Here is a 24425-nt window from a genome sequence, read left to right as displayed (position 1 = left end):
TGAAATTTTGAATTGTTTATGAAGTATTGTTATCAGATTGGGTTTTTGGTAAAACATGCATTATTATTGGTTCTGGAATTTTTATTCCTATTTTTGTAATTTATTTATTTTTAGTGTTTGTTCTTTTATAATCTTTTGTTGAAGAGCAGGTTAATATTTTGGTATTCATCATTACAATTGTATTGGTTCAAGGATATAGAACATCCATTATTATTAGTTGTGTATCAACCTGTTGGGTTTCTCTTCCGAATTTGGAGTGGTTGTTCTCTTTTAGCCTTTGTTGAAGGATTGTATTATAAAACGATTTTTTTAAATTTTTGGTGAAATTTTGAATTGTTTATGAAGTGTTGTTATCAGATTGGGTTTTTGGTGTTGGCATGCAGGATTTTTTGTGGTTCAAGTATTCAAGAAACAGTTTAGACTGAAGTCTATATTCAGACCTTTTGGTCTTAAGGTTTGCATTTCGAAGATCCATTTTGCTTCTTTTTTAAGTAGGTTGTTTGCCTGGTTACCACCTCTTATATTTTGTTTAATTTTTTGTATAGCTGTGTAGTTGAAATATTTTAGATTGCTGTTATTGCAAGTTCTGAAGTGTTTGGGAACTGGCAGGTCTTTATTTCTTTCTAGTTCCGATTTTTCTATTGATAATATGTGTTCCCTTATTCGTTCTTTTATCATCCTTTCCGTTTCACCTATATATTGTTTGTCACATTTTGTGCATGTTATAAGATATATTATGTTTGTGTCTGTACATCTTATAGTCTCTTTTATTTTATATTCCTTGTTTGTGATGCTGGATTTGAATGATTTAGCTTTTTTTTGCATGTCTGCATGCTTTGCAGAAACCGCAGGGATAAAATCCCTGTAATGTTTCACCTTGAACTCCTTTTTGGATTTTCGGTTTGTTATGTTTTATGGTTGGAGCTAGTGAACTTTTTAGGTTTTTGGCCTTTTTGTAAATGAAAAAGGCCTTTTGTAAATTCATTTACAAAAAGGCCAAAAACCTAAAAAGTTCACTAGCTCCAACCATAAAACATAACAAACCGAAAATCCAAAAAGGAGTTCAAGGTGAAACATTACAGGGATTTTATCCCTGCGGTTTCTGCAAAGCATGCAGACATGCAAAAAAAGCTAAATCATTCAAATCCAGCATCACAAACAAGGAATATAAAATAAAAGAGACTATAAGATGTACAGACACAAACATAATATATCTTATAACATGCACAAAATGTGACAAACAATATATAGGTGAAACGGAAAGGATGATAAAAGAACGAATAAGGGAACACATATTATCAATAGAAAAATCGGAACTAGAAAGAAATAAAGACCTGCCAGTTCCCAAACACTTCAGAACTTGCAATAACAGCAATCTAAAATATTTCAACTACACAGCTATACAAAAAATTAAACAAAATATAAGAGGTGGTAACCAGGCAAACAACCTACTTAAAAAAGAAGCAAAATGGATCTTCGAAATGCAAACCTTAAGACCAAAAGGTCTGAATATAGACTTCAGTCTAAACTGTTTCTTGAATACTTGAACCACAAAAAATCCTGCATGCCAACACCAAAAACCCAATCTGATAACAATACTTCATAAACAATTCAAAATTTCACCAAAAATTTTAAAAAATCGTTTTATGACACACTCCTTCAACAAAGGCTAAAAAAGAACAAACACTCCAAATTCGGAAGAGAAACCCAACAGGTTGATACACAACTAATAATAATGGATGTTCTATATCCTTGAACCAACACAATTGAAATGATGAATACCAAAAGATTAACCTGCTCTTCAACAAAAGATTATAAAAGAACGAACACTAAAAATAAATAAATTACAAAAATAGGAATAAAAATTCCAGAACCAATAATAATGCATCTGATAACAACACTTCATAAACAATTCAAAATTTCACCAAATTTTAAGAAATCGTTTTATGATACCCTCTTTCAACAAAGGCTAAAAGAGAACAAACACTCCAAATTCGGAAGAGAAACCCAACAGATTGATACACAACTATTAATAATGGATGTTTTATATCCTTGAACCAATACAATTGAAATGATGAATACCAAAAGATTAACCTGCTCTTCAACAAAAGATTATAAAAGAACGAACACTAAAAATAAATAAATTACAAAAATAGGAATAAAAATTCCAGAACCAATAATGCATGTTTCATATACTTGCACCAAAGCAATAATAATGGAAATAACGATTATTAATAAAAAAACTGCTTTTTAACAAACGATTACTAAAGATCAAACAAGAACACGCAAAATTGAAATTTCCCATTCCACTGTTATATTAAATTGCATCATCAAAACAAATGACTAAACCTCTAATTTACCAACCCTAGAATTGAACCAACAATAAAATATGAATTCTTGCACTAAAGGACTAAATAGAACATAATAAATATTCAAATTGGCATATACCAAAAACCTTATACTGACTCACAAACCCTGTAAGGACAGATTCTCTGACGTACAAAAAGTTATTTATGTTTTTATTATAACAATACATTCGTATTTGTGTTTACTACTGGAACAAGTTTTCATAACGTTTTATGCATTTACTTGGTCATCTGATACAAATAAGTGAAAATTCCCCCATCACCGTGATAAACTGAACCATTAATAGGTCACATGCTAAGGAATGACCAATCAAAAGCACCGACACAACAACCAATAGGATCACCAGATTGTAAAGATACAACTACCTAGGGGATCCAATAGAATCAAATCACAGAATACAAAAACCCACTGTTTACAACTGCAAGGATATGCTTGATAAAGGCTGTATTAATCAGCTGAAACGCGTTGCCTACTCCTTGCTACACTGAACATTTTCATAGTCCACTTTCGAAGTGGACCAGCCAAGACTACATCAAACCACGGACCAACAAATACGCTTGAAAGATATTCTGAAGCGTTCAAGAACAACCTTCAAAGCACCTAGTCCTCCTTTCAAAGGACCGCCAAGAACAACTGAAATACCTTACCTAATAATTGGGCCTAAAGAAACCTGTGGACACCTGCAGATCGGATACTCTGAAACAAATAGAGTACGGATCTAAACAGAACACATTCGCAACAATTCAAGAGGTTTTGAAAACCTGAACCAGGCAAAAAGCCCAGCCATCTGACAAAAGGATTAACGGTTAAAGCACACTACCACAATACCCCAGCATCTACTTCTTCAAGTGTGTGTAATCGCAGAGACAAACCAACTCGACATACTGAAACCACTACAACACCGGCAGCGGCTATCCCGGCTTCCGATCCACATTCATCACAGTAAAGATTGAATTGGGTACAAAAAGAAACTAGACCAGAAACAAAGTATCCCAAAAGAAACAACGGGTAAGATTTATTATACCTACACCAACTAAGGAAGTTAATGTGAAGGACAGATAACCAAAACTACTTAACAGTGACTTATAATCGCAATATATATAGCAATTAGATAAAAACGTGTTGCAGCACGCCCGCACATACTATCCCCACGGAGGACTTAACAACAGCGCTTTTAACAAAAAGCAATTAACAATTACTCTAACGATCACGGCAGAAAGACTTTATCTTTCATAACTTATACGATTTTTACTGTATCACTTTATTTTTGTTTCACTTTTATTATTTGTTACTATTGTTGATACCATTGACGCTATTTTAATTATATTGTTGATACCATTGACGCTATTTTAATTATGTATGTTCAGCTTTAAACAAACGAATATGGTAAATATGGTAATTAAGAATTAATATTGCGAATATTCTTTGTGGATACCATACTTCTTCACAAGTCCACTATATCAAATCCATAAAAAATATCTGCAATTAAACCAAAATTCAAAAATTCAAATATACAGATATGTTTGTATAACACACTAAGTAACAGGGATTGGAAAACATATTATAACATTTTATTCACACTGTATGGTTGGCCAACCAGTTAGATTTGTTTTAAGAATCAATTTCTATTGTTTTAAATTTTATTGTATGTATTTATAATTCTAAAAATAAATAGATCTCATTGAATCCAACTACATAGTAAGACTATCTTTCCTTATTGGGTAATTAAGCACAAGCGCTTAAGAGTCTCATCCAATCCAGAGTCCTGCGTACTAAACCTGGGTTTTTACCTAAGGTTGTTTCTAACAGGAATATCAATCAAGAGATTGTTGTTCCATCGTTATGTCCTAATCCTTCTTCAAAGAAGGAACGTCTTTTGCATAATCTAGACGTGGTCCGTGCCCTGAAGTTCTACTTACAGGCAACTAAAGATTTTCAACAAACTTCTTCTCTGTTTGTCGTTTACTCTGGACAGAGGAGAGGTCAAAAGGCTTCGGCTAGCTCTCTCTCTCTTTTTGGCTTCGTAGCATAATACGCTTAGCCTATGAGACTGCTGGACAGCAGCCTCCTGAAAGAATTACAGCTCATTCCACTAGAGCTGTGGCTTCCACCTGGGCCTTTAAGAATGAGGCCTCTGTTGAACAGATTTGCAAGGCTGCAACTTGGTCTTCACTTCATACTTTTTCCAAATTTGACACTTTTGCTTCTTCGGAGGCTGTTTTTGGGAGAAAGGTTCTACAGGCAGTGGTTCCTTCTGTTTAATGTTCCTGCCTTGTCCCTCCCATCATCCGTGTACTTTAGCTTTGGTATTGGTATCCCATAAGTAATGGATGACCCGTGGACTGAACACACTTAATAAGAGAAAACATAATTTATGCTTACCTGATAAATTTATTTCTCTTGTAGTGTGTTCAGTCCACGGCCCGCCCTGTCTTTTTGAGGCAGGTTCTAAGTTTTAAATTATAACTCCAGTCACCACTGCACCCTATAGTTTCTCCTTTCTCGTCTTGTTTCGGTCGAATGACTGGATATGACATGTGAGGGGAGGAGCTATATAGCAGCTCTGCTTGGGTGATCCTCTTGCAACTTCCTGTTGGGAAGGAGAATATATCCCATAAGTAATGGATGACCCGTGGACTGAACACACTACAAGAGAAATAAATTTATCAGGTAAGCATAAATTATGTTTTTTTTCTTTAATGATTCAGATAGAGCATGCCATTTTAAGCAACTTTCTAATTTACTCCTATTATCACATTTTCTTCATTCTCTTGCTATCTTTATTTGAAAAGCAAGAATGTAAGTTTAGAAGCTGGCCCATTTTTGGTTCACAACCTGGGTTGTCCTTGCTGATTGGACAGCACCAATAAACAAGTGGTGTCCAGTGTCTGAACCAAAAATTGTCTGGCTCCTTGCCTTCTTTTTCAAATAAAGATAGCAAGAGAATGAAGAAAAAATGTTAATAGGAGTAAATTAGAAAGTTGCTTAAAATGGCATGCTCTATCTTAATCATTAAAACAAAATGTGCGTTTAGTGTCCCTTTAAGCAACTTTCTAATTTACTCCTATTATCAATTTTTCTTCATTTTCTTGCTATCTTTATTTGAAAAGCAAGAATGTAAGTTTAGAAGCCGGACCATTTTTGGTTCACAACCTGGGTTGTCCTTACTGTTTGGACAGCACCAATAAACAAGTGCTGTCCAGGGTCTGAATCAAAAATCGTCTGGCTCCTTAGCTTAGATGCCTTCTTTTTCAAAAAAGAAAGCAAGAGAACGAAGAAAAATTGATAATAGGAGTAAATAAGAAAGTTGCTTAAAATTGCATGCTCTATCTGAATCATGAAAGAAAATATTTGGGTTTAGTGTCCCTTTAAAATGTTTTCCTTTTTGTCTGAGATTCTTTATGTATTCAAATTTATATAAGACTCTAGATGGAAATGGGTGCTGAGGGCTATCTGAACGTCATTTACTCCAGTTTGTCCTCGTTTATATTTTAACAGCCTTGGTGTATAAAAATATTTTAAAGAGGCATGAGGACTGAGTTTTCTTTGTGCAGGAATTCAATGCACTTTTATTTGTCAGGGTTTTCTCCTGATCTTTCTGTTTTTCTGGTATTTGTCGCCATCTGGTGGTAGTTCAATGTAAATGATTAGTCACATTTTTCATTTTTTTATTTGTATACATTCTGCATTTCAATCCCTTTCATATTAGGAGGTTAATGCGCTGTTGGTGGCATGCACATTTTTTAGCTATCCAAGGGCCCTCAAGACGCTATTTTGTTTATAATTTTTTATTTCATCATAGCCTATATGATAATACATAATGATGTTTTACCTATGTTATCCTGTCTGGTACAGGGGATCCATGTATTAATCTCTCTCATATTGAGGGGATTGTTAATAGGTCCGTAACATATATTTTATCCTACTTTTATGTTTGGGGACTTATTTTGGACAAATACTTCAAATTTGTAGCCCTATCTTTTGGCCTAGCCACTGCCCCACAAAGGTTCTAGGGGCTCTTCTGGCAGTGGCCAGATCTCAGGGAATTGCGGTGGCACCTTACCTGGACGATATATTTGTTCAGGCGCCCTCTTTTCATTTAGCAAGATCCCATACAGATTCTCTGTTGTTTATTCTCCACTCTCACTGTAATGCTCGTGGGATAATTCCCTATCAGACCAATCCTGGCCATTAGTCTTCTTATCCCGGCGTCAAGTGGAAAGATAAGGAAATATCTCAGAACAAGTGAAACAGGTAGAAAATAAGGTAAGCAGTACTCACGGTAGACAGGGAAATCCTTCAAAGCACGAGGGAAAAGCAGAGTATGGTCTGAGACAATCAGGAGTCAGCCATGAGCAGGCAGTCCGATGATACACAGCAAAACCGGGAATAAGCAGGAGAGTACTCTGTGTTAAGCAGGGTTCAGGCAACAAATAGGCAGTTCAAATGTAACTCATTAGTTCAGGGGTTACGCAATAGAATGGTCAGAGACAAGCAGGTTTCAGGCAACAAATTGGCAGTCCAAATGTATCTCAGCAGTTCAGGGGTTAAGCAATAGAATGGTCAGAGGCAAGCAGGTTTCAGCAACAGTAAGGCAATCACAGTATACAGCAGTTCAGGAGAAAGGCACACAGGAAGCAAATAACAACCTATACTTGGGCAATGAGGAGAGAAATACTCATACTTGCATAGGCACAGATCTGCGTCAAAAGTGGGCCCACAGGTGATCCGGCCGGCATTAGAATGGAAGTGGCGGGTGGCGATGACGTCATCGCCACACGCCCACAGGAACCGTGAATCTGGAAAAGAGTTCCTTGGTGCCAGATACTAGGGTATATTTTTGGGGGACAATCATAGACTCTATCTCCATGAAGATTTTTTTAACGGAGGTCAGAAAATCCAACCTTTTTGCTGCCTGTCTTTGTCTCGAGTCCTCTGTTCGTCCATCATTGGCACAGTGTATGAAAGTCATTGGTCTTTTGGTGGCTTCCACAGACATTATTCCTTTTGCTCGTTTCCATCTGAGACCTCTACAGTTATGCATGCTCAGACAATGGAACGGAGAGCACTCAGACCTCTCTGAGGTTAGTCTTAGACATCGGGTCAAGAGATTCCCTTTCCTGGTGGTTCTCTCAGGACCATCTGTCCCAGGGCACATGCTTCCTGAGACCATCTTGAGAGATTGTGATCACGGATGCCAGCCTTTCGGGCTGAGGTGCAGTTTAGGGTTCCTTAAGAGCTCAGGGACTTTGGACTCAGGAGGTGTCTGCCCTCCCGCTAGATATCTTAGAGTTGTGAGCAATCTTCAATGCTCTAATAGCTTGGCCTCAACTGAGTTTGGTCCCGTTTATCAGATGCCAATCGGACAACATTACTTCGGTGGCGTATATCAACCACCAGGGAGGAACACAGAGCTCCTTAGCTATGAAGGAGGTGACTCATGTTCTTCAGTGGTCAGAGTCTCACAATTGCCTCATTTCTGCCATCCACATCCCAGGGGTGGACTACTGGGAAGCCATTATCTGAGCAGGCAGAATTTTCATCCAGGAGAGTGGGCCCTTAATCCGGAAGTATTCTCAATGATAACTCTCAGGTGGGGTGTTCGCGAGTTGGATCTGATGGTGTCTCGTCTAAATGCCAAACTTCCAAAATACTGATCTAGATCAAGGGATCTGCAAGAAGCTGTGGTCGATGCTCTGGCGGTTTCATAGTTTTTGGTCTAAATGATCTGTTTCCTCTGTTTGCCCTCCTTCCTTGGGTAATAGCCTGTATCAAGCAGGAGCGGGTTTCGGTGATCTAATCGCTCCAGCTTGGCCTTGCAAAATTTGGTTTGCGGACCTGGTAATAATGTCATCCTTTCCCCCGTGGAAATTGCCTTTGAGGAAGGACCTTCTACTTCAGGGTCCTTTCTACATCCAAACCTAGATTTTCTGAAGCTGACTGCTTGGAGATTGAACGCCTAGTCTTGTCTAGACAAGGGTTTTCTGATAAAGTGATTGATACCATGATTCAGTCTCATAAGCCGGTAACTTGCATGTTTTGCTATAAGGTGTGGCGTACATACCTTTACTGGTGTGATCTAGGGGTTTCCCTTGGAGTCAGATGAGGGTTCCCCCGCATTTGTTTTCTCGAGGGCCTGGAGAAAGGTTTGTCAAAATCTCTGCCCTTTTCGATTCTTTTACACAGACGTCTGGCCGACTTTCCAGAATGTTCTATCTTTTGTTCAGGCCTTGGGTCAGAATCAGGCCTGTGTGCTTGTGTCGCTCCTCCATAGAGCCTCAATCTTGCTCTTTGGGTTCTGCAGCAAGCTCCGTTTGAGCCAATGTTAAGTTATTGTCTTGGAAAGTTTTGTTTCTTCTCGCTTTTTCTTCTGCTCGTAGAATCTCAGAGCTTTCAGCTCTGCAGTGTGATCCCCCTTACCTTATTTTTCATGCGGATAAGGCGGTCCTTCGTACCAAATTAGGATTTCTTATAAGGTGGTTTCGGACTGCAATATCAGTCAAGAAATTGTCGTTCCTTTGTTCTTTCCTAATCCTTCTTCTCATAAGGAAGGTCTGTTGCATAACCTGGATGTTGTGCGTGCTCTGAAGTTCTATCTGCAAGCAACTAGAGGTCTTTGACAATCTACTGCCTTTTTTTCTGTATTCTCTGGTAACCATAAGGGTCAGAAGGCCACTTCTTCTACTCTTTCCTTTTGGTTGAGAAGTGTTCTTTAGTTGGCTTATGAGACCGCTGGACAACAGCCTCCTGAGAGAATTACAGCTTATTCCTTTAGGGCTGTCTCTTCTTCCTGGGCCTTTAAAAATGAGGCTTCTGTGGAACAGATTTGCAAGGCGGCCACTTGGTCCTCATTGCATACTTTTTCCAGATTTTACAAATTAAATGTTTTTGCCTCAGCTGAGGCTTCTTTTGGAAGGAAAGTTCTTCAAGCGGTGGTGCCTTCTGTTTAGGTCTGCCTGTCTTGTTCTCCTTCCTTTCTGTGTCCTCTAGCTTGGGTATTGGTTCCCACTAGTAATTTGAATGGATTCGTGGACTCCATGCCATTAGAAAGAAAAAAAAAATTATACTTACCTGATAAATTATTCTCTTTCCTGGCATGGAGAATCCACGCCACCCTTATTTAAATTTTGAGACAGCTTTTGGTCTTTTTCTAAACATTAGGCACCTCTATACCCTCTGTGTCCTCTTCTCTTTCCGTATTCCCTCGGCTGGGGAGTTCTTTGCATCCTCCTGATGGCCAGGAGTTGAATTCCCACTAGTAATAGGAATGGATTTGTGGACTCTTCCTGCCAGGAAAGAACATTATTTATCAGGTAAGCATACATTTTGTTTTTGCAAACTCATTTATTACAGTAAATCACATAAAAACACACACAATATCATCTATCATAAGCATATACAATATTGCTTAAACATCCCCTCACTGAACTGAATACCAGCTCCTTTAAGAAGTGTCCCATACTTCTGTATTTAAGAGGCTTACAGTCATAACAAGCCACTATTAAAGGGATAGAGAAAAACTAAATTTTTCTGTCATGATTCAGATAGAGCATTTGAATTTAAACAACTTTTTAATTTACTTCTTTTATAAAAAAAAAAAAAATAATTCTCTTGGTATCTTTTGTTAAAAAGTAGGTGTCGGGAGCACTGCATGGTACTAAATAGTGTTGCCATCTAGTGATCTTGCAAATGGATAAAAATTTAGCAAAACTGCTGCCATTTAGTGCTCTTGACATGCCCATGCTTCTGAGCTTACGCCCTTGCTTTTCAATAAAAGATACCAAGAGAACATAAAATTATGAATATGAAGTAAGTTGTTTAAACTCGCATGCTCTATCTAAATCATGAAAGAAACATTTTCAATTTCATGTTCCTTTAAGTTTATTTTTGGGATATTAAGATTCTTTCAGCACACTTAAATATATTTTGGGGAGTTACTAAGGAAATCAGGAAGTCTGAATTTATTTTTTGTCCCTCATTCTGGTACTAGACTGGAGCCAGAAGTCTTCATGAAGCCTTAGTAGAACATTTATGCAAGGTGACTACATGGTCTTCAGTATATCTACCAATGTAAGGTGTTTGTGTGGTTTTTTTCTACAATAACCGGCACGCATCTTTCTTCTAGAGACCTGCTTTCTCCAAAGATGATCTTCCCATGGATGTTGGGACATTTTACCGTGAGTTCCAGAATCCTCCACAGCTCAGCAGCCTTTCCATAGACATTGCTGTACAGTCAATGGCAGAGGATTTGGTAAGAACAAATGAGATTGCTGCTGCCATTTAACCATGTGCTGCAGCTCGGCACACAGCATTGTTAGACTAATGACTGACTTCCAGTTGAGAACCTTGTGACTATAGGAACATAAATACATTAAAAGCTTGAGATCTGATCAAGCCTATTTTCCTACTATATTTGAAAGCTTGCAATCAATATAATATGCATTGGGGATAACGAGCTTTATCCACATTTATTTCTATGTGTCACTTTGTTGATTCATGAATCTGTCACTTTAATAAAGTAGCATCTCCTTATATTTACTTTTTAGTTCACTTTTCAGTATTAAAGGGACATTACGTCCAAAACTGGAAAACACACGGGTGCATTTCAGTTTTGAATAGAAGCATTTTGGCAACATACAAGCATGAGCAAAAAATTATTCTAGTAAAAGCTATAGCTGTTTTAAAAGTGTTTTTTAAACAAAGCACTTGCTTCGGGAACCTAAGGTGCTTGTAGCATCTGGTAATGACTCAATTTGTATCATTGCTGTCATGAAACACCCCACTGGCTCTCTTAGTAGCTGCAATATTTAAAATGCTGGTGCACTGAGAATATCTAGGTATGCTTCACATGCACATGCAGAGAAAAAATGCTAACCATGATAGCTTTTACTAGAGGCATTTTTGCCAATATATGTATATTGTAAATATGTTTCTAATCAAATATATAATTCAAATATAGTGCATTTCAGTTTTGACTGCAATATCCCTTTAAAGGGTCAGAAAAGCCAAAATAAAACTTTCCAATTTACTTCCATTATCAGATTTACTCCATTTTCTGGGTATTCTTTGTTGAAAAGCTAAACGTGTATTGCTTATGTACTGTAGATATGTGATTCAGCTGACACAGAGGATAGGGGAATTAAAGCAATTTTTTTACGAAAATATATACTGCTCATTTTAAATTCAAACTCTGTGTTTTTGCATTGTATTTTTATTGTGCATTTGTTGATTATGCAATTCTACAGCATTTAATGGTCATTTAAAATAGAATTTGTAACTGCAACTGTTTAGGTTTCTAAAGCCATGAATTATTAAACATGTCAAATTGTTATTGATCAGGATTAAACATTCTTAACTGTTTTTAACCCGTTAACGACGCAAGTCGTACAGGATACGTCACACACAAACTGGTCGTTAAAGACCAGCGAATTACCCTGTATGACATTAGGGTTTAAAGCGGCTGGAAGCCATCCTGATCGCTTCCAGCCGCTTTCAAGGTATTGCCGTGATGCATCACTGCAATACCTTTTTTCCAAGACCGATGCAGAGAGCCACTCTGTGGCCCTCTCTGCACCAGTAGCGATGGAGCCGATCGTTGGTGTGTGGGAGCAGCTGCAGGGAGGCGGGTGGGCGGCCCATCACTACCCGGCATCCGGTTCCTGAATGTGCGGGGGGGCCTGCAGGGAGCACGCGCCCGCACAGCAACCACTGCCACCAATGAATGGGGGAGAGGGAGGGGGGGAAAATAATGATCAAAAGGATCTGGGAGGGGGGTATTGAGGGGGGCAGCTACACTACTGAAAAATTTTAATCGTATAAAAAAAAAAAAAGAAAAATACTTTTTGGGAGGTAAATTGGGTACTGGCAGACAGCTGCCAGTACCCAAGATGGGAGCAAATAGGTAGTGGGCGAGGGTTATAGAGCTGTTTGGGGGGGATCATGGAGGTTGGGGGCTAAGGGGGGGGGGGTCCATCACAGCTTAACAGATATTTTAAAAAAAAAAGCCTTTTATTTTAGTACTGGCAGACTTTCTGCCAGTACTTAAGATGGCGGGGGATTGTGGGTGGCGGAGGGAAGAGAGATGTTTGGGAGGGATCAGGGGGTGGGATGTGTCAGGTGGGAGGCTGATCTCTACACTAAAGCTAAAATTAACCCTTCAAGCTCCCTACAAGCTACCTAATTAACCCCGTCACCGCTGGGGATAATACAAGTGTGGTGCGCAGCGGCATTTAGCAGCCTTCTATTTACCAAAAAGTAATGCCATATATGTCTGCTATTTCTGAACAAAGGGGATCCCAGAGAAGCATTAACAACCATTTGTGCCATAATTGCACAAGCTGTCTGTAAATAATTTCAGTAAGAAACCCAAAGTTAGTGAAAAAGTGAACGATTTTTTTATTTGATTGACTTTGGCAGTGAAATGGTGGCATGAAATATATCAAAATGGGCCTAGATCAATACTTTGGGTTGTCTACTACACTACCCTAAAGCTAAAATTAACTCTACAAGCTACCTAATTAACCCCGTCACTACTGGGGATAATACAAGTGTGGTGCGCATCGGCATTTAGCGGCCGCCTAATTACCAAAAAGTAATGCCACAGCCGTATATGTCTGCTATTTCTGAACAAAGGGGATCCCAGAGAAGCATTTACAACCATTTGTGCCATAATTGCACAAAATGTTTGTAAATGATTTAAGTGAGAAACCTAAAGTTTGTGAAAAAGTGAACGATTTTTTTATTTTGATCGCATTTGGCGGTGAAATGGTGACATGAAATATACCAAAATGGGCCTACATCAATACTTTGGGATGTCTTCTAAAAAAAAATATATACATGTCAAGGGATATTCAGGGATTCCTGACAGATATCATTGTTCCAATGTAACTATAGCTAATTTTGAAAAAAAAAAAAATGGTTTGGAAATAGCAAAGTGCTACTTGTATTTATGCCCTATAACTTGCTAACAAAGCAAAGAACATGTAAACATTGGGTATTTCTAAACTCAGGACAAAATTTAGAAACTATTTAGCATGGGTGTTTTTTGGTGGTTGTAGATGTGTAACAGAATTTGGGGATCAAAGTTAGAAAAAGTGTGTGTTTTCTCTTGTTAAGTGTGTTCAGTCCACGGGTCATCCATTACTTATGGGATATATTCTCCTTCCCAACAGGAAGTTGCAAGAGGATCACCCAAGCAGAGCTGCTATATAGCTCCTCCCCTCACATGTCATATCCAGTCATTCTCTTGCAAGTCTCAACAAAGAAGGAGGTCGCGAGAGGAGATAGGAGTTTTTTACCTAATTACCGGAGTGTGCTGTTTTTTTCTCTCAGGCAGTATTTAGAAGAAGAATCTGCCTGCGTTTTCTATGATCTTAGCAGACGTAACTAAGATCCACTGGCTGTTCTCGCACATTCTGAGGAGTGGGGTAACTTCAGAAAAGGGAATAGCATGCGGGGTTCCCCGCAAATGAGGTATGTGCAGTAATATTTTCTACGAATGGAATTGACTAAGAAAACACTGCTGTTACCCATATGATGTAAGTACAGCCTTTAATGCAGTAGTAGTGACTGGTATCAGGCTGATAAATGTATGCACAGTTGAGTTATTTTCTAGGGACTAGAATTTGACTGAGAAAATACTGTTAATACTGTAATAAATGTATGAGCCTTAACTGCAGTAGAAGCGACTGGTAGCAGGCTCAGTGATAACTTTGCATAACACTGGAAAGTTGTTTTAAAACGTTTACTGGCATGTTATTCGTTTTTGTGAGGTACTTTGGTGATAAATCTTTTTGGGCATGATTTTTTCCATATGGCTAACGTATATTTCTGCATAGAAACCGTTGTAACAGGTCTCCCACTGTTGTAATATGAATGGGAGGGGCCTTTTTTAGCGCCTTGTTGCGCAGTTAAAATTCTAGCACAGTCTTCCTGCTTCTTCCTCCTTGATCCAGGACGTCTCCAGAGAGCTCAGGGGTCTTCAAAATTCATTATTGAGGGAGGTAGTCAGTCACAGCAGACCTGTGACAGTGTGTTTGACTGTGATAAAAGCGTTAAATCTTAAATTGATTACCCGTTTTTTGGGTATTGAGGGGTTAATCATCCGTTTGCTAGTGGGTGCAATCCTCTGCTAAATTCATACATTTACTGTTATAATTGTTGGCTATAACTGAATTAGTTCATTGTTATTTCAACTGTGACAGTTTTTTGTGTTTTTAAAAGCGCTGCAGCGTTTTTTCTATTGCTTGTAAATTTATTGAAAGATTTTTTCCAAGCTTGCTAGCCTTCATTGCTAGTCGGTTTAAACATGTCTGATACAGATGAATCTACTTGTTCATTATGTTTAAAAGCCAATGTGGAGCCCAATCGAAATATGTGTACCAATTGTATTGATGTTACTTTAAATAAAAGTCAGTCTTTACTGGTAAAGAAATTATCACCAGACAACGAGGGGGAAGTTATGCCGCCTAACTCTCCTCACGTGTCAGTACCTTCGCCTCCCGCTCAGGAGGTGCATGAGATTGTGGCGCCAAGTACATCAAGGCCCTTACAAATCACTTTGCATGATATGGCTAATGTTATGAAAGAAGTATTATCTAATTTGCCTGAGTTAAGAGGCAAGCGCGATAGCTCTGGGTTAAGGACAGAGCGCGCCGATGACACGAGAGCCATGTCCGATACTGCGTCACAATTTGCAGAACATGAGGACGGAGAGCTTCATTCTGTGGGTGACGGATCTGATCCGGGGAGACCGGATTCAGAAATTTCAAATTTTAAATTTAAGCTTGAGAACCTCCGTGTATTGCTAGGGGAGGTGTTAGCGGCTCTGAATGATTGCGACACGGTTGCAATCCCAGAGAAATTATGTAGGCTGGATAAATACTATGCGGTACCGGTGTGTACTGACATTTTTCCTATACCTAAAAGGCTTACAGAGATTATTAGCAAGGAGTGGGATAGACCCGGTGTGCCCTTTTCCCCTCCTCCAATATTTAGAAAAATGTTCCCAATAGACGCCACCACACGAGACTTATGGCAGACGGTCCCTAGGGTGGAGGGAGCAGTTTCTACTTTAGCCAAGCGTACCACTATCCCGGTGGAGGATAGTTGTGCTTTCTCAGATCCAATGGATAAAAAATTAGAAGGTTACCTTAAGAAAATGTTTGTTCAACAAGGTTTTATATTACAGCATGCATTGCGCCCGTCACTGCTGCAGCTGCATTCTGGTTTGAGTCCCTGGAAGAGGCTATTCGCACAGCACCATTGGATGAGATTATGAATAAGCTTAAAGCCCTTAAGCTAGCTAATGCATTAGTTTCGGATGCCGTTGTGCATTTAACCAAACTCACGGCTAAGAACTCCGGATTCGCCATCCAGTCGCGCAGAACGCTATGGCTTAAATCCTGGTCAGCAGATGTAACTTCTAAATCTAAATTGCTTAATATTCCTTTCAAAGGGCAAACCTTATTCGGGCCCGGTTTGAAAGAAATTATTGCTGACATTACTGGTGGTAAGGGTCACACCCTTCCTCAGGACAGGGCCAAATCAAAGGCCAAACAGTCTAATTTTCGTGCCTTTCGTAATTTCAAGGCAGGAGCAGCATCAACTTCCTCCGCTCCAAAACAGGAAGGGACTGCTACTCGTTACAGACAGGGTTGGAAAGGCAACCAGTCCTGGAACAAGGGCAAGCAGGTCAGAAAACCTACTTCTGCCCCTAAGACAGCATGAAGAAAGGGCCCCCTATCCGGAAACGGATCTAGTGGGGGGCAGACTTTCTCTCTTCGCCCAGGCCTGGGCAAGAGATGTCCAGGATCCCTGGGCATTGGAGATAATATCTCAGGGATATCTTCTGGACTTCAAAACTTCTCCTCCACAAGGAAGATTTCATCTGTCAAGGTTATCAACAAATCTAATAAAGAAAGAGGCATTTCTACGATGTGTACAAGACCTCTTAGTAATGGGAGTGATCCACCCGGTTCCGCGGACGGAACAAGGGCAGGGTTTTTACTCAAATCTGTTTGTGGTTCCCAAAAAAGAGGGAACCTTCAGGCCAATCTTGGACCTGAAGATCTTAAACAAATTCTTAAGGGTTCCATCGTTCAAGATGGAAACTATTCGAACAATCCTACCCATGATCCAAGAGGGTCAATATATGACCACAGTGGACTTAAAGGATGCCTACCTTCACATACCGATTCACAAAGATCATTATCGGTACCTAAGGTTTGCCTTTCTAGACAGGCATTACCAGTTTGTAGCTCTTCCCTTCGGGTTGGCTACGGCCCCGAGAATTTTTACAAAGGTTCTGGGCTCGCTTCTGGCGGTACTAAGACCGCGAGGCATAGCGGTGGCTCCGTACCTAGACGACATTCTGATACAAGCGTCAAGTTTTCATAATGCAAAGTCTCATACAGAGATAGTTCTAGCATTTCTGAGGTCGCATGGGTGGAAAGTGAACATGGAAAAGAGTTGTCTGTTACCACTGACAAGGGTTCCCTTTCTAGGGACTCTTATAGATTCTGTAGAGATGAAGATTTACCTGACGGAGTCCAGGTTATCAAAAATCCTAAATGCTTGCCGTGTCCTTCATTCCATTCCAAGCCCATCAGTAGCTCAGTGCATGGAAGTAATCGGCTTAATGGTCGCGGCAATGGACATAGTGCCATTTGCGCGCCTGCATCTCAGACCGCTACAACTATGCATGCTAAGTCAGTGGAATGGGGATTACTCAGATCTGTCCCCTTTACTAAATCTGAACCAGGAGGCCAGAGATTCTCTTCTCTGGTGGTTGTTGCGGGTTCATCTGTCCAAAGGAATGACTTTTCGCAGACCAGATTGGACGATTGTAACAACAGATGCCAGCCTATTAGGCTGGGGTGCAGTCTGGAACTCCCTGAAGGCTCAGGGATCGTGGACTCAGGAGGCGAAACTGCTCCCAATAAACATTCTGGAGTTAAGAGCAATATTCAATGCTCTTCTAGCTTGGCCTCAGTTAGCAGCACTGAGGTTCATCAGATTTCAGTCGGACAACATCACGACTGTGGCTTATATCAACCATCAAGGGGGAACCAGGAGCTCCCTAGCGATGTTAGAAGTCTCAAAGATAATTTGTTGGGCAGAGTCTCACTCTTGCCACCTGTCAGCGATCCACATCCCAGGCGTAGAGAACTGGGAGGCGGATTTTCTAAGTCGTCAGACTTTTCATCCGGGGGAGTGGGAACTCCATCCGGAGGTGTTTGCTCAACTGATCCATCGTTGGGGCAAACCAGAACTGGATCTCATGGCGTCTCGCCAGAACGCCAAGCTTCCTTGTTACGGATCCAGGTCCAGGGACCCAGGAGCGGTGCTGGTAGATGCACTAGCAGCCCCTTGGGTTTTCAACATGGCTTATGTGTTTCCTCCATTTCCGTTGCTACCCCGACTGATTGCCAGGATCAAACAGGAGAGAGCATCGGTGATTCTGATAGCGCCTGCGTGGCCACGCAGGACCTGGTATGCAGACCTAGTGGACATGTCGTCCTGTCCACCATGGTCTCTGCCTCTGAGGCAGGACCTTCTAATTCAGGGTCCTTTAAACCATCCAAGCCTAATTTCTCTGAGGCTGACTGCATGGAGATTGAACGCTTGATTCTATCAAAGCGTGATTTTTCGGAGTCGGTAATTGATACATTAATACAGGCTCGGAAACCTGTTACCAGAAAAATTTACTATAAGATATGGCGTAAATATTTATATTGGTGTGAATCCAAGAGTTACTCATGGAGTAAGGTTAGGATTCCTAGGATATTGGCTTTTCTACAAGAAGGTTTAGAAAAGGGTTTATCCGCTAGTTCGTTAAAGGGACAGATTTCTGCTCTGTCTATTCTTTTACAAAAACGTCTGGCAGAGAATCCAGATGTTCAGGCCTTTTGTCAGGCTTTGGCTAGGATTAAGCCTGTGTTTAAGACTGTTGCTCCTCCGTGGAGCTTAAACTTGGTTCTTAAAGTTCTTCAGGGTGTTCCGTTTGAACCCCTTCATTCCATTGATATTAAGCTTTTATCTTGGAAAGTTCTGTTTCTCCAACATAGGTGTGTCCGGTCCACGGCGTCATCCTTACTTGTGGGATATTCTCTTCCCCAACAGGAAATGGCAAAGAGCCCAGCAAAGCTGGTCACATGATCCCTCCTAGGCTCCGCCTACCCCAGTCATTCTCTTTGCCGTTGTACAGGCAACATCTCCACGGAGATGGCTTAGAGTTTTTTAGTGTTTAACTGTAGTTTTTATTATTCAATCAAGAGTTTGTTATTTTGAAATAGTGCTGGTATGTACTATTTACTCAGAAACAGAAAAGAGATGAAGATTTCTGTTTGTATGAGGAAAATGATTTTAGCAACCGTCACTAAAATCCATGGCTGTTCCACACAGGACTGTTGAGAGCAATTAACTTCAGTTGGGGGAACAGTGTGCAGTCTCTTGCTGCTTGAGGTATGACACATTCTAACAAGACGATGTAATGCTGGAAGCTGTCATTTTCCCTATGGGATCCGGTAAGCCATGTTTATTACGATCGTAAATAAGGGCTTCACATGGGCTTATTAAGACTGTAGACTTTTTCTGGGCTAAATCGATTCATTATTAACACATATTTAGCCTTGAGGAATCATTTTATTTGGGTATTTTGATATAATAATATCGGCAGGCACTGTTTTAGACACCTTATTCTTTAGGGGCTTTCCCAAAGCATAGGCAGAGTCTCATTTTCGCGCCGGTGTTGCGCACTTGTTTTTGAGAGGCATGGCATGCAGTCGCATGTGAGAGGAGCTCTGATACTTAGAAAAGACTTTCTGAAGGCGTCATTTGGTATCGTATTCCCCTTTGGGCTTGGTTGGGTCTCAGCAAAGCAGATACCAGGGACTGTAAAGGGGTTAAAGTTAAAAACGGCTCCGGTTCCGTTGTTTTAAGGGTTAAAGCTTCCAAATTTGGTGTGCAATACTTTTAAGGCTTTAAGACACTGTGGTGAAAATTTGGTGAATTTTGAACAATTCCTTCATGTTTTTTCGCAATTGCAGTAATAAAGTGTGTTCAGTTTAAAATTTAAAGTGACAGTAACGGTTTTATTTTAAAACGTTTTTTGTACTTTGTTATCAAGTTTATGCCTGTTTAACATGTCTGAACTACCAGATAGACTGTGTTCTGAATGTGGGGAAGCCAGAATTCCTATTCATTTAAATAAATGTGATTTATGTGACAATGACAATGATGCCCAAGATGATTCCTCAAGTGAGGGGAGTAAGCATGGTACTGCATCATTCCCTCCTTCGTCTACACGAGTCTTGCCCACTCAGGAGGCCCCTAGTACATCTAGCGCGCCAATACTCCTTACTATGCAACAATTAACGGCTGTAATGGACAATTCTGTCAAAAACATTTTAGCCAAAATGAACACTTTTCAGCGTAAGCGCGACTGCTCTGTTTTAGATACTGAAGAGCATGACGACGCTAATAATAATGTTTCTGAAGGGCCCCTAACCCAGTCTGATGGGGCCAGGGAGGTTTTGTCTGAGGGAGAAATTACTGATTCAGGGAACATTTCTCAACAAGCTGAACCTGATGTGATTACATTTAAATTTAAGTTGGAACATCTCCGCATTCTGCTTAAGGAGGTATTATCCACTCTGGATGATTGTGACAAGTTGGTCATCCCAGAGAAACTATGTAAAATGGACAAGTTCCTAGAGGTGCCGGGGCTCCCAGAAGCTTTTCCTATACCCAAGCGGGTGGCGGACATTGTTAATAAAGAATGGGAAAGGCCCGGTATTCCTTTCGTCCCTCCCCCCATATTTAAAAAATTGTTTCCTATGGTCGACCCCAGAAAGGACTTATGGCAGACAGTCCCCAAGGTCGAGGGAGCGGTTTCCACTTTAAACAAACGCACCACTATACCCATAGAGGATAGTTGTGCTTTCAAAGATCCTATGGATAAAAAATTAGAAGGTTTGCTTAAAAAGATGTTTGTTCAGCAGGGTTACCTTCTACAACCAATTTCATGCGTTGTCCCTGTCGCTACAGCCGCATGTTTCTGGTTCGATGAGCTGATAAAGGCGGTCGATAGTGATTCTCCTCCTTATGAGGAGATTATGGACAGAATCAATGCTCTCAAATTGGCTAATTCTTTTACCCTAGACGCCACTTTGCAATTGGCTAGATTAGCGGCTAAGAATTCTGGGTTTGCTATTGTGGCGCGCAGAGCGCTTTGGTTGAAATCTTGGTCGGCTGATGCGTCTTCCAAGAACAAGCTACTTAACATTCCTTTCAAGGGGAAAACGCTGTTTGGCCCTGACTTGAAAGAGATTATCTCTGATATCACTGGGGGTAAGGGCCACGCCCTTCCTCAGGATCGGCCTTTCAAGACAAAAAATAAACCTAATTTTCGTCCCTTTCGTAGAAACGGACCAGCCCAAAGTGCTACGTCCTCTAAGCAAGAGGGTAATACTTCTCAAGCCAAGCCAGCTTGGAGACCAATGCAAGGCTGGAACAAGGGAAAACAGGCCAAGAAACCTGCCACTGCTACCAAGACAGCATGAAATGTTGGCCCCCGATCCGGGACCGGATCTGGTGGGGGGCAGACTCTCTCTCTTCGCTCAGGCTTGGGCAAGAGATGTTCTGGATCCTTGGGCACTAGAAATAGTCTCCCAAGGTTATCTTCTGGAATTCAAGGGGCTTCCCCCAAGGGGGAGGTTCCACAGGTCTCAGTTGTCTTCAGACCACATAAAAAGACAGGCATTCTTACATTGTGTAGAAGACCTGTTAAAAATGGGAGTGATTCATCCTGTTCCATTAAGAGAACAAGGGATGGGGTTCTACTCCAATCTGTTCATAGTTCCCAAAAAAGAGGGAACGTTCAGACCAATCTTAGATCTCAAGATCTTAAACAAGTTTCTCAAGGTTCCATCGTTCAAGATGGAAACCATTCGAACTATTCTTCCTTCCATCCAGGAAGGTCAATTCATGACCACAGTGGATTTAAAGGATGCGTATCTACATATTCCTATCCACAAGGAACATCATCGGTTCCTAAGGTTCGCATTCCTGGACAAGCATTACCAGTTCGTGGCGCTTCCTTTCGGATTAGCCACTGCTCCAAGGATTTTCACAAAGGTACTAGGGTCCCTTCTAGCTGTGCTAAGACCAAGGGGCATTGCTGTAGTACCTTACTTGGACGACATTCTAATTCAAGCGTCGTCCCTTACTCAAGCAAAGGCTCACACGGACATAGTCCTGGCCTTTCTCAGATCTCACGGATGGAAAGTGAACGTGGAAAAGAGTTCTCTATCTCCGTCAACAAGGGTTCCCTTCTTGGGAACAATAATAGACTCCTTAGAAATGAGGATATTTCTGACAGAGGCCAGAAAAACAAAGCTTCTAGACTCTTGTCGGATACTTCATTCCGTTCCTCTTCCTTCCATAGCTCAGTGCATGGAAGTGATCGGGTTGATGGTAGCGGCAATGGACATAGTTCCTTTTGCACGCATTCATCTAAGACCATTACAACTGTGCATGCTCAGTCAGTGGAATGGGGACTATACAGACTTGTCTCCGAAGATACAAGTAAATCAGAAGACCAGAGACTCACTCCGTTGGTGGCTGTCCCTGGACAACCTGTCACGAGGGATGACATTCCGCAGACCAGAGTGGGTCATTGTCACGACCGACGCCAGTCTGATGGGCTGGGGCGCGGTCTGGGGATCCCTGAAAGCTCAGGGTCTTTGGTCTCGGGAGGAATCTCTTCTACCGATAAATATTCTGGAACTGAGAGCGATATTCAATGCTCTCAAGGCTTGGCCTCAGCTAGCGAGGGCCAAGTTCATACGGTTTCAATCAGACAACATGACAACTGTTGCGTACATCAACCATCAGGGGGGAACAAGGAGTTCCCTGGCGATGGAAGAAGTGACCAAAATCATTCTATGGGCGGAGTCTCACTCCTGCCACCTGTCTGCTATCCACATCCCAGGAGTGGAAAATTGGGAAGCGGATTTTCTGAGTCGTCAGACATTGCATCCGGGGGAGTGGGAACTCCATCCGGAAATCTTTGCCCAAGTCACTCAGCTGTGGGGCACTCCAGACATGGATCTGATGGCCTCTCGTCAGAACTTCAAAGTTCCTTGCTACGGGTCCAGATCCAGGGATCCCAAGGCGGCTCTAGTGGATGCACTAGTAGCACCTTGGACCTTCAAACTAGCTTATGTGTTCCCGCCGTTTCCTCTCATCCCCAGGCTGGTAGCCAGGATCAATCAGGAGAGGGCGTCGGTGATCTTGATAGCTCCTGCGTGGCCACGCAGGACTTGGTATGCAGATCTGGTGAATATGTCATCGGCTCCACCTTGGAAGCTACCTTTGAGACGAGACCTTCTTGTTCAGGGTCCGTTCGAACATCCGAACCTGGTTTCACTCCAGCTGACTGCTTGGAGATTGAACGCTTGATCCTATCGAAGCGAGGGTTCTCAGATTCTGTTATCGATACTCTGGTTCAGGCCAGAAAGCCTGTAACTAGAAAGATTTACCACAAAATTTGGAAAAAATATATCTGTTGGTGTGAATCTAAAGGATTCCCTTGGGATAAGGTTAAGATTCCTAAGATTCTATCCTTCCTTCAAGAAGGATTGGAAAAAGGATTGTCTGCAAGTTCCCTGAAGGGACAGATTTCTGCCTTGTCTGTGTTACTTCACAAAAAGCTGGCAGCTGTGCCAGATGTTCAAGCCTTTGTTCAGGCTCTGGTTAGAATTAAGCCTGTTTACAAACCTTTGACTCCTCCTTGGAGTCTCAATTTAGTTCTTTCAGTTCTTCAGGGGGTTCCGTTTGAACCCTTACATTCCGTTGATATTAAGTTATTATCTTGGAAAGTTTTGTTTTTAGTTGCAATTTCTTCTGCTAGAAGAGTTTCAGAATTATCTGCTCTGCAGTGTTCTCCTCCTTATCTGGTGTTCCATGCAGATAAGGTGGTTTTACGTACTAAACCTGGTTTTCTTCCAAAAGTTGTTTCTAACAAAAACATTAACCAGGAGATTATCGTACCTTCTCTGTGTCCGAAACCAGTTTCAAAGAAGGAACGTTTGTTGCACAATTTGGATGTTGTTCGCGCTCTAAAATTCTATTTAGATGCTACAAAGGATTTTAGACAAACATCTTCCTTGTTTGTTGTTTATTCCGGTAAAAGGAGAGGTCAAAAAGCAACTTCTACCTCTCTCTCTTTTTGGATTAAAAGCATCATCAGATTGGCTTACGAGACTGCCGGACGGCAGCCTCCCGAAAGAATCACAGCTCATTCCACTAGGGCTGTGGCTTCCACATGGGCCTTCAAGAACGAGGCTTCTGTTGATCAGATATGTAGGGCAGCGACTTGGTCTTCACTGCACACTTTTACCAAATTTTACAAGTTTGATACTTTTGCTTCTTCTGAGGCTATTTTTGGGAGAAAGGTTTTGCAAGCCGTGGTGCCTTCCATTTAGGTGACCTGATTTGCTCCCTCCCTTCATCCGTGTCCTAAAGCTTTGGTATTGGTTCCCACAAGTAAGGATGACGCCGTGGACCGGACACACCTATGTTGGAGAAAACAGAATTTATGTTTACCTGATAAATTACTTTCTCCAACGGTGTGTCCGGTCCACGGCCCGCCCTGGTTTTTTTTTTTTAATCAGGTCTGATAATTTATTTTCTTTAACTACAGTCACCACGGTACCATATGGTTTCTCCTATGCTAATATTCCTCCTTAACGTCGGTCGAATGACTGGGGTAGGCGGAGCCTAGGAGGGATCATGTGACCAGCTTTGCTGGGCTCTTTGCCATTTCCTGTTGGGGAAGAGAATATCCCACAAGTAAGGATGACGCCGTGGACCGGACACACCGTTGGAGAAAGTAATTTATCAGGTAAACATAAATTCTGTTTTCAAGGGGAAAACGCTGTTTGGCCCTGACTTGAAAGAGATTATCTCTGATATCACTGGGGGTAAGGGCCACGCCCTTCCTCAGGATCGGCCTTTCAAGGCAAAAAATAAACCTAATTTTCGTCCCTTTCGTA

General features: G+C 41.1%; 1 protein-coding gene across 7 annotated transcripts in view; it reads left to right on the top strand.

Moving 5' to 3' along the window:
• Positions 1–24425, top strand: part of ATG13 (autophagy related 13) — a 177307-nt gene that overhangs the window by 119514 nt on the left and 33368 nt on the right. For all 7 annotated transcript variants that reach the window (XM_053696497.1, XM_053696500.1, XM_053696498.1 and 4 more), the window contains one exon: positions 10493–10618. In XM_053696497.1, coding sequence (XP_053552472.1) covers positions 10493–10618 — 126 coding nt within the window. The remainder of the gene's footprint in view (positions 1–10492; positions 10619–24425) is intronic.

The sequence above is a fragment of the Bombina bombina genome, unplaced genomic scaffold, assembly GCF_027579735.1.
Source record: "Bombina bombina isolate aBomBom1 unplaced genomic scaffold, aBomBom1.pri scaffold_368, whole genome shotgun sequence".
NCBI lineage: Eukaryota > Metazoa > Chordata > Amphibia > Anura > Bombinatoridae > Bombina > Bombina bombina.
The sequence above is the reverse complement of the archived record's forward strand: the minus strand, read 5'-3'. Positions and strand labels throughout refer to the sequence as shown.